The 10,369-nt window shown below is 63.5% G+C and overlaps 1 protein-coding gene across 1 annotated transcript; it reads left to right on the top strand.

Moving 5' to 3' along the window:
- The first annotated feature begins 6 nt into the window (after window positions 1-6).
- On the top strand, window positions 7-9,471 carry LOC102757476 (protein VAC14 homolog). Its single transcript, XM_006755777.2, has 5 exons — window positions 7-139; window positions 1,511-1,629; window positions 2,753-2,832; window positions 4,708-4,858; window positions 8,880-9,471. Exons 1-5 carry the CDS (start codon window positions 8-10, stop codon window positions 9,040-9,042), a joined length of 645 nt encoding a protein of 214 aa, XP_006755840.1. The 5' UTR covers window position 7; the 3' UTR covers window positions 9,043-9,471.
- The last annotated feature ends 898 nt before the right edge of the window (window positions 9,472-10,369 follow it).

The following is a 10,369-nucleotide window of genomic DNA, read 5'->3' as shown; positions in this document are numbered from 1 at the left end:
CCACTCGATGGCGGACATCCTACTCCGAGAAGAGGACCTCAAGTTCGCCTCGACCATGGTCCACACCCTCAACACCATCCTGCTCACCTCCACCGAGCTCTTCCAGCTGCGGAACCAGCTCAAGGACCTGAGGACACTGGTACCGTGCCTGCGGGCTCTGGCTGGGGAACCCTGTGTGCACCCGGGCACCGGGCACCCGTCCTGCCAGCCCGCCCTCAGCCCCAGGAGGCTCTCTGGGAGGAGACGGATGAAATTGGAGATCTCCCTGGGCCAGTGTAAAACATGGACGCCCCTGGGCTGAGCACAGGAAGCGACAGCGTGGGAGTGAGTCCCAGCTGGCTCCTTGAGCAGCTGCGGAGGCCTCTCCGAGGAGACCGTGTGCTTTACTCGGGTCCACGCACCCTCCCTGACCCATCAAAGGCTGTGCCTTTTCTCCCATTGACACCCCACTCCCAGCCTGGCGCTGCCCCCTGGCACACAGGGTTCTGGACTCGTGAGGGACCCAATGGGTGATGCCCTCTGGATGCTACCTCCCTGTCAGGGCCAGGCCTGTGGCTGTCACCCTGCCGGGGATCGGGTTACTGTTCTCATTGCCCTCCTCTTTGGCCCGGGCCCTGTTCCCCAGCAGCTAGACCATGTGTCCCAAAAGGCACCCTGTCGGAAGCCAGGGTATCATAGGGCTGCCCGTCCCAGGCTTGGGGTGAGGACCTCCCAGGGCTGATCAGAGAGCAGAAAGGCACTCACCATCCTCCCATCCTGCTCTGGGGGCCATGGTCAAGGTCATGCTCTCCAGGGGTGGGGGCTGAGTTGCAGATGGCCTCCAGGCCTTTCGTTCCCCTATCTGGTCTGTGGCCACCACCCCCACACCCTCCTTCCCAGCTCAGACCCTGCATCCATCCCTCTCAGGGTGCCTCCGGGACAGCCACGCCTGGTCTGAGGGCATCTGGGGCCAAGAGGCTCGGAGCGATCCAGGCCACACCCCTGCCTCCTTCCTGTGGTTCCTTTCAGACATTCGCAGAGGCCTTAAGAATTTTCCTCAGGGCAGGGGCTCCCCCGAATGTGGGTTCAGCTCCTGGGCTGGTTTCCGAGTGCAAGGTGGGCCACAGAGAGGGAGGAGATGTGCCGTTTGAGGACGAGGGGAGGGTGCTACAGGGAACCGCCACCCCACCCGCAGGCTGTGCCCTCCCGCACAGCCCTCCCAGCCCCACACACTCCGGACCACAGGGTCCTGGAGGGGACAATCACTGTTATTTGCCGAGAGCAGAAATGCCAGCACGGAGGACGGGCTCCCCCACCGGGCCCTGTCACCACACGTGGCTCGGTGGGGCCTGGAGTAATGACAGGGTCCGGGAGGAACTGTCAGCATTTCCTGTGACAGCGGTTCCCAGCGGGGCTGCCAACAGCTGGCTCCCCACACGGGCCCTTCCCGCTCAGGTCCCCACATGGACCCCGGGGGGAGGAGCAGGTGAGGAGGCACGGGCCCTCTGCTCACTGCTCATGCCTCCCCCAGGAGAGCCAGGACCTGTTCTGCTGCCTGTACCGCTCCTGGTGCCACAACCCCGTCACCACGGTGTCCCTCTGCTTCCTCACCCAGAACTACCGGCACGCCTACGACCTCATCCAGAAGTTGTATCCTTCGCTGTCAGTTCTTCCGGTCCAACCGCTGGAGGGGGGGGCCCACTGCCATCCTCCTGCTCCCAGGCCCGTGACATCAGGACGGATGGGTGCCTTGAGGGAGGAGAGCTGGCCCTGGAGAAGCCGCATAGGCTGGGGGTTGGGGCTGAGGGACCAGGTGCGGGAGCCGGGGAACGGGCAGGGGCACCTGCTCACTGCAGATCGGTGGGCCCTGTGCTGGGGCGGCGGGAGGAAGGCCTGAGAGTAGGCGGGGGCGAGCCTGTAGGCTGAGCTGAGTGCTGGTGCTTAGGGACCTTCAGGGGCCACAGAGCCAGAGCTCGGCGGTGACCCAGGGGCAGAGCTGGCTGACCAGGGGGCCTCAGAAGAGGGAAACCTCCCCGACCCCCCTCCCCCCAGCCCACTCAGGGCCTGCCTCGGCGAAGGGCATCATGGTCACATTTTGTTTAAAATACTGTGCAGCAAACCAGCCTCCTCCGGGAATGCCTGGCGTGACCTCACTGGGAGAGCTGCTCAGATGCAAAATCGGTCTCCTTCCCTGAGGGGCTTGGAGTTGGGGTTCAGGAAGGAGGGGCCCTGAGGAGTCTCCTTTGAGGGTCAGCCATGGCCTTGCCTGGCTCCCTCAGTGCTGCTCCCCTTCCACACCCTAGATTTGCTTCTCTCGGTCATTGGTGACCAAGGGACCACAGGCCACACCTGCCGCAGCCCTGACCTTGGCCAGGCTGGCGGCGTCCACTCAGGCGGGAGCAGACCCTTCCTGCCCAGCCCTCCCCACAGGCTGCAGGCCCGCGATAAGTGAGGGCCTTTCAGAGCCCAGGATCGCAGGGGAGGGAGCTGCCGGAGCAGAGCCGGGTGCCGTGCCGCGGGGACAGCTGTGCGCTTCTCAATTAGAGGGACACAAAGGCAGCGGGATGGACTAATGCCCTTCGCATGCGGAATCCTGCTTAGGCAGAAGCAGCTCTGTGCCTCGAGAGCCGGACCGGAAGGAGGAGGGTCGCTCTGAGCCGCTGGGTCAGGTCCCTGGGTCCCAGCTCTCCAGCTGCCGCCCCTCCCCGTCAGGGCCCTCCCTGAGACAGGCTGTCCTGGCCCAGGGCAAAGACTTTCCTTGACTACCCACCAGCGGGGACCTGGAGGTCACTGTGGACTTCCTCACGGAGGTGGACAAGCTGGTACAGCTGATCGAGTGCCCCATCTTCACATGTAAGGCCCTGCCTCTCGCCTCTGGCCTTTGGGTGGCCTGGAGTGAGGCGGCCTGAAGTGAGGCGGGGTGAAGCCACACTCAGAAGAGGGAGGGGGTGGAGGGAGGGCAGTCACCCCAGGGGTACTCTGGAATGTCAAGAATGGAAGACTGGGGAGGAGATCAGGTCTGAAGAGACCAGACGCAGCAGGGCTGGGACATGTGGCATCAGAACCTGCCCGGGTGCCTCAGGGTGGGGCTTGTGGACACGCCAGCGCCGACAGCAAAACCCACTGAAGGTGAATATCAGCTGCCGGGAGAACTGGAGCAGTGCTGTCGGGACAGGTGGGCAGCTGTCCCAGCGCCGTGCCAGCCCCTCCTCCAAGCACGCCACTCTGCCCTGGCTCTTGGACGCTGTGGGGACCCTTGGCCCACCTGCAGGCTCCTATGTGCCCAAGAGCCACACGCTCATCTCTCCGCAAAGCAGAGTTGGCATTTGCTGGGAGCCGACGGGTGGGAACTGCCTGATCGTAACACCCAGGCTGAATGTGCAAAAGTGGCAGCTGGCTGTGGCACACGCGGCTCTTGGCGCCTCAGACACGGCGACTGCATGCAACGCGTGCGCTTTCAGTGCGGTAGGAAGCCAGCCACCCAGGCCTCCTGCTCTCTGGCAGCGCCTGTGACCTGCCAGGCTGAGCCATCAGTCTTCACTCTGGAGCCCAAAGGCAGATGCAGGGGCCGAGGACACCACCCCTTCCACCCAACCAAACAGAGGGCAGCTTTCCAAACAGCCAGGCCCATGCTGCCCGATGCCTGTGGGACACGTGGGGCGGGGGGGACCTGCTCCCCGTGGAGTGCACCTGAGCCTGTCCCAAGGGTCCCCTGAGCTAATCTCACTTCCCTGGTGGCCTCCCAGGCAGCCAGGCACATGCTCCCCTGAGGTCAGGTCCATCCCCGACCCTAGAAAAGCGACAGCATCTCCTCTCCAGGCCCAGGGCTTTGTTGGGGCGACCACAGCAGATGCCTCCCTGGTCCTGCCGAGCGCCCGTTCTAACAGCAGGGCTCGGGGGTTTGGACCCTGATAGGCCCACGCTTCTGCTGGAGTTGAAGGCGCGGGGATGACTGCTCAGGTCTCCCCTGGTGGCCTCTGCCACCTCAGAAGGGGCGGGCTGCAGGAGGCCCTGCTTCCTAGCTTTCCCAGCCCCAGGGCCTGGCTGCTCCCTAGCTCAGCATCAGCCCAGACGCTGCACAGCTGCTGGTGGCGTGGCCTCTCTGGGAGTGTGTGTCACCCTCCACAGAGGGTACCCAGCTGGGCCTAGAGACACGAGAAGCTAGAGCCAGTGACTGTCCCAGGGGGGCTCAGAGGAGGGAGGGCTGGGCCTGTGTAGTTGGGACGGGTGCTGGGCAGGGCCAGGGCTGTGTCTCCTCCCACCCAGTGGGGTGGTGGCAGGACTGGGATCTGAGGTGGATTCCAAAGCCCCTCCCAGACACCCGTGGGATGTGTTTCAGCCCCACACGAAAGTGCTTTCCACCTTGCCCTCCCTCCGCGGTCCTAGCCCAGCCTCTCCAGCCCACCTGCCTAGCTCGTGCTGGCTTGTGCAGCACAGAGGGGACCTGCTACAGTACAGCCCACGCCCCTCCTTACCAGGGAGGCGGTGAGCACAGGGCAGGGACAGCCCAGCGGCAGGTTGGCGTCGCCAGGCTGAGGTGACTGTTGGGAAGATCAGACAGGCAGTGGTAGGAAGAGAGCATGATGAGGTCAGGGGACAGCGAGGCGCTGCTGGCTGGGGGCAGGAGTGGTACCTGGCTGTTGAGCCCCTGCCTTGTTCTCTGCCACGGCCCCCTGGCTGGCCCTGTCCTGGCCAGGCTCTTAACCCCTGACCTCTGCTCTCCTGCAGATCTGCGCCTGCAACTGCTGGACGTGAAGAACAACCCGTACCTGATCAAGGCCCTCTACGGCCTGCTCATGCTGCTGCCCCAGAGCAGCGCCTTCCAGCTGCTCTCCCACCGGCTCCAGTGCGTGCCCAACCCCGAGCTGCTGCAGACCGAGTGAGTGCCGGGCGGGGGCCTGCGCCCGCTGCCTCCATGGGGAGAGGCATCGCCACCCAGCAAGGGCAGGGCCGGGGGGCCTGGTGAGGACGCTGTGCCTCAGGGGCTGCCAACGGTCTCCTTGCCTGGGCATCACACCCCTCTCTCACCTCAGACCCTGTCCACCCACAGCCACTTGCCTGTGGGCCTCTCATTTCCATATCAGAACAGCAGGCTGGGGGATTCTGGGAGTAGGTGGTAGTGAGACCTTCTCTAAGAACCAGGGTTAACCTAAAAATCAGAGGTAGCGTGCACCTGTGGCTGCACTGTGCGGGCGCTGCCCATAGGAAGAAAAGGTATAGACACACCTCTGCCAAGAGGCCCAGCATGGGCAGCTCTAGCAGGAGGCTGCGGCCCCTGGGGGGTCGAGGCTCCCACCCGAACACACTGCTGGCCTGGCCCCTGGAGCCTGTTGGGCCTTGTCTATATTTGGTAACCCTTGGAGGCTTCGCCTCATCCACAGGCATTTGGCATCCGAGATGGAAAATTTCACTTGTCAGGTCGCCATGGAAACAGGCAGAGCCACTGAGAAGATTTACGCTGAATGGAGCGCGCCCAGCTTGCATCAGATGCCCTGTGTGTCTAGAATTCCCTCCCAGGCTGTTCAGGCCGCTCTGCAGGCCTGGCGTCTCGCTCCTGAAAGGGCCTCGCGCCTTTGCCATTGGCATGGATGCAGGCAGCCTTTCGATGGGCTTGCCCGGCACACAGCCCCTGCTCCGAGCCTCTATGCCCTGCAGGGCTCAGCCCACCACCCCTCCCACCCGCCTGGCCTTGGCACAGGCTGGGTGTGGGCACCTGACTGCTGGTCTGCCCCAGGCCAACTGGAGGGGCTCGAGCCCTCAGCAAGAGTGGTCTCCAGACCAAGGCCCAGCTCCTGCCCACCCTGACCCTCTCCCCAGCAGCAGCTCTTCGGGGCGGCGGTGCTGGCACTATCCCGCTGCTCTTGGTGCCACCGGGGAGTCCCAGGGGAGCAGAGAGCAGCTGAGGAGGTGGGTTTGCGTTTGGGGAGAGAGGCCTTGAAGCCACACTGCTTCGCTGGCCTCTACAGGGGCCTTCACAACACCTGGTGGGTGTGAGGGTGGCGCCGGCAGGCGCTTAGGAAGGGGGTGCGGTGGGAGGGGAGGAGGAGGTAGGCAGGCTCTGGTACTCCCTTTCGGGAACCAGCCTGCCTTGCTGGGGAGACCTCAGGCCAGGCCATGGACCCTGTGCTGCTGGGCCATTCCCTTCTCCGAGCTCCGCCCCCTACTCTCCTCATCTCAGAATAGAGGGACCCTCCCTGCACGCCCCAAGCCAGGGCAGAGCGAGTCTGCACAGGGACGCTAGGGAACCGAGCATTCGTTCTGTTTGCCGAGGTCGGGACATCCCCAGGCCTCCATAGGGACCTGGCCCCAGCTCTGACCTCAGGCAAGCCCCACGCTTTCTCTGGGTTTCTTCCTCGGGAAATGAACATTGGGACTAAATGGCTGCTTCAGGGCTGTGTTCCCAGCCATTCTTATCGGGGACCCAGGCGGACAGGCCGGAGCAGTAGGTGAGGAGGGGCCTCGGGAACAGCTGGGAGGTGGGCACAGGGACAGCGCACACCCTGGAGAGGACAGTCTCAGCCCTGGGAGGGACAGGCAGCTGGGGGACAGCGTCAGGTGCCTGACAGGCCTGCAAGCAGGGAACAGCTGAGGGAGTTCCTGGGCCCTCGCCCTCCCTCATTCTGTGGGCTCAGGGCTCCCACAGGGCTAAGGGAGCCTGGCCCCCCTCAGGCTTCCCAGCCACTCCCCAAAGACCATCTCCTGGGTGAGGCTGGAGGGACCCTCCGAAGGAAAAGCTGTGACGCTCACCACAGTAGCCTGGTGACAGGTGTGTGGGTGGGGTGGCAGGAGAGGAGCCCCAGCTCTGCTGCTGGCGGTGTCCTTCAGGCATCACTGCCTAAGGGTTGCAAACATGAAGGACCCGTGCGAGGCCCCCGGTGGCTGTGCCCTCTGGGACGCAGGGAGAGGAGCCCTGACCCCCATGGGACATACCCCTCCCTGCGCCCATGACCTCAGGCCAGGAAGGGTCTACCCGCAGGGAGGCTGAGTCCCTGGGGACAAGACTAATTGTCTAGAGAGCAAGGTACAGCCCACTCCTCCCAACCCCCACACGTACCCTGGCCACATCTTTGCATATCACCCTGGGTTTGCCATTCATTGCTGGCATCTCCATGGAAACCCCTCATCTCGCTCCTGGGGCCTAATGCCGTGGCTCACCAGGAGTGTTGAGGGAGCAGCATACAGACCCATGAAACCCCGGCGGCAGATGACATGTTTCAGGGTCATCTCTGGCCTCATGTTTACAGGCTTGGGTTGGGGTAGCATCCGGCCACCCCCTGAAATTAGAGGTCCGAGCTCCAGGGTGTTTCTCGGCCTCCTCAGAAACCCAGGTTTCTCTCAGGACAGTGGCACCTGTGCCACAGAGTGACTGTGACAGGAGGTCCCTGCCTGCCATCTGGCCCCTAGGACAGCCCCACTTTTTGATCTTCGTTGAACTAATGTTCAACAGCTCAGGAGGCAAGGCCTGAGGCCCAGAAAGCAGCAGCCCCAGCAACCAGCCAAGGTGTTTGCAGGTGATGCACCTTCACAAGAAGGCAGGGAGGGAGCAGGCTGAGGGGCAGGGGCCACCTCCAGGCTCCGGGTGGCCGACCATGGGAGGGTCCACGCTGCCCTGGCCCCGGCCCAGCACCCCAGTGGAGGGTCAGCAATGCTGCTCAGGCGCAGACCATCGGGCGCCTGTACCTTATCAGGAGCCAAGCTCACTGCTGAGGGGTCCGTGTGGGTGAAGCACCATCGTGTTTCCCCCAAAATGAGCAGCTCATGTGCCTCAAGCTCCTGGCCCCGGCTGGTCACTTCCAAGGGCAGAATGGTAGCCATGGTGGCTGCCCATCAGGTACCTAGGCAGGGGCTGGAGAAATCCCCCTTCACAGATGAGGAAACCGAGTCACCCAGTGTTTAATGGCTAGGAAGTGGTCAGGTTACCACTGGGTCATACCTGTCTAGCTCCTGTGCCTGGCTGCTGCCCGGACACCCCCACTGGGGTCTGTTCATGAACTCACAGGACCCAAGGATTCTCACCAACAGCCCAGAGCCTTCCTGAGACCCTTCCCTAGAGCTCCAAGGACCCCCAGGTAACTGCCGGCCACACAGCTCTGCCCCCCAGGCCAGTGCGGTTCCGTGAAGGAGAGCAGAGTCTATCGGGACTGCAGGGATGGCGAATGGGACAGGGGCCTGAGGGGATCTAGTCCCCAAGGGCAAGCTAAACACTGATTTGAAGGGGCAACAGGGCTACTAGTTTGCACAACTGTAGGGAGTACCACGCACATTGTAAGTGTGCAGTGCACAACTCCTGCTGCTGTACCGAGCAGCTGGGGAGGGTGGTAGCAACAGGAGTGGTAGGAGCCATGGGCATGCCCAGCGCTGAAACCAGCTTTCCTTCCCCAGGGACAGGGCCTGCCTGCAGGCTTCTGGGTCCCAACACTCAAAAATGTGTCCTGCCAACTGAGGGCCCAGTGGAGACCCTTCAGCCTCCCTGCTGGCCCTAGCCCTGCCCCAGAGAAAGGGCCAGCTGCCTCCTCCCCCATCCCTGACCCTGTTCCAGGCCCCAGCTGGCTTCCTGGCTGGCTGCAGGCCCTGGCTGTCACCCCAAAGGGAGCCACTCGTAAACAGGAAATGCTTCCCAATGCAATGCCTGCTCTGGGCGCTGTTGCCAGCCCACAGGCTGGAGGCCATGTCCAAGCCACAATGTTGACTGGTCTCTCCAACTGCCAGGGAGGGGAAGCTCACGGGGCTCCTCAACTCTTTGGGGCTATTGAGGAAGGGGTGCTGGGCCCGAAGCAGCCAACTCCCCGCTATGGAGTTCCACCACCTGTGGCCCTGCCCTCCTGTGTCTGGAGCTGCCTCCCTCCAGCAGCACGTGTGCCAGGACATTGACACCGCGCCCTTCTGCTCCCTCTCCCCAGAGACGGTCTGAAGGCAGCCCCCAAATCGCAGAAAACGGACTCCGCCAGCATCGACTATGCAGAGCTGCTGCAGCACTTTGAGAAGGTCCAGAAGAAACACCTGGAAGTGAGGCACCAGCGGAGTGGGCGCGGGGATCACCTGGACCGCAGGGTTGTTCTCTGACAGGCCTGGCGTGGAGAAGGGCCCAGGAGTGGTCCCGTGGAGCACTGGGATCCTCAGGCCCCTTCCCATCGAGCCTGACGACCTGCCTCGGGAGCAGGGCTGGCCCTGCCACAGCCCAGGGATGGGAGCAGGGGTGAGGCTGCTGTCTACCCGAACTCCTCTCCACCCAGCCCCCTGGACCCCGCGCTGTCCAGCATTCAGATAGAGCTGGCTTCCGACCAGGGTGGGGCCACGGCCTCAGACAACACCTATCCTCTGGAATGGTCTCTTTCTAGCACCCTCTGTGAAAGAGCTTGACCTCCCGGCCCACCAGAGCCCTGGCCTCATGCGATGTGTGTATACGGAGCTGTGTGCACATAGGGGCCAGCACAGAGGTCCCTGTGAATGATGCATTCCCTGCCCCAATAAAGAAATGACAGGAAACCCTCAGCTTGTGCCTGCCTGCTCCTTCCCACTGGCGCCTGCCCCTGCCTGATGCTGCAGCTGCCCCAGGACCTTGCACCTATCCTGGAGACAGGGCTCATGGTGGCCCCCAGGAGGGCTAGCTTCGCGGGGAGTCTGGTTACTACACACTCACTTGACAGGTGTGGGCCTTGGGGGACCCAGCTCACCTCTAGGAACTGCCCCTACTTCCCAGAAAGCACCAAGCACTGGCCTGCCTGGAACCCGGAAACCCCTCCCAGGCACCTGCTCTGACTTCCATCCTGATTGCCCAGGGACCATGGGACACGTCCCCACTGGTCACATGGACTGAGCGCACCTCCGGAGTGTCTGAATGAAAGGGCATGCGCACTGCAGAACTGCGGCTCACGGGTGGGAAGGAGGGGACGTGCCCAGGTGAAGCTTCCCCTGGATTGGGCTAAATGAGCCTCACCTAGCCGCACCTGTAGGCCCTTGGCCTCACACTTCGGGAGCCTCTGATTGGCCTAAGGGCTCTTAAGTGGCTCTCAGGACCCGTGGGCGGGGGTGGAGCGAAGGAGCTTTCCCAGAGCAGCGTCTCTGGGCGGTGGGTTTCACTGCTGGAGTCTCCAGGGTCCTGGTGTAGGATGGCCCATTTCCGCCCTACTGGACCAACACGGTCCCACCACCCAAGAAGGGTTGCCAGCGGACCAGGTCACTGCTACCCCCGACCGCCAGGCACCCCATCAGGGTGGCATCCGCGCCACTTGGAGCAGGAGCGAAACTACTGGTGGAGCAGGGTCCGAACTCCTCCGCCTGGGATGGAGCGCCCGGGGCGGGCGGCCCTCGGGACACCTCGTGCTGTGCGCGCTGTGGCCGACCTCGGGGTGCTCCCAGGGGACCCCAGCCCTCCGCGAGGCGGCTGGTC

The sequence above is a fragment of the Myotis davidii genome, unplaced genomic scaffold (assembly GCF_000327345.1).
Source record: "Myotis davidii unplaced genomic scaffold, ASM32734v1 scaffold453, whole genome shotgun sequence".
Lineage (NCBI taxonomy): Eukaryota > Metazoa > Chordata > Mammalia > Chiroptera > Vespertilionidae > Myotis > Myotis davidii.
Note: the sequence above shows the minus strand (reverse complement) of the source record. Positions and strands in the feature narration are given on the sequence as shown.

Bases quoted from the DNA above. Each gene is read 5' to 3' on its own strand.
- LOC102757476 (XM_006755777.2), top strand. From the start codon at position 8: ATGGCGGACATCCTACTCCGAGAAGAGGACCTCAAGTTCGCCTCGACC. The intron at 1,630-2,752 runs GTATCCTTCGCT...ACTACCCACCAG, and splicing joins TACGACCTCATCCAGAAGTT to CGGGGACCTGGAGGTCACTG. The intron at 4,859-8,879 runs GTGAGTGCCGGG...CCCTCTCCCCAG, and splicing joins CCCGAGCTGCTGCAGACCGA to AGACGGTCTGAAGGCAGCCC.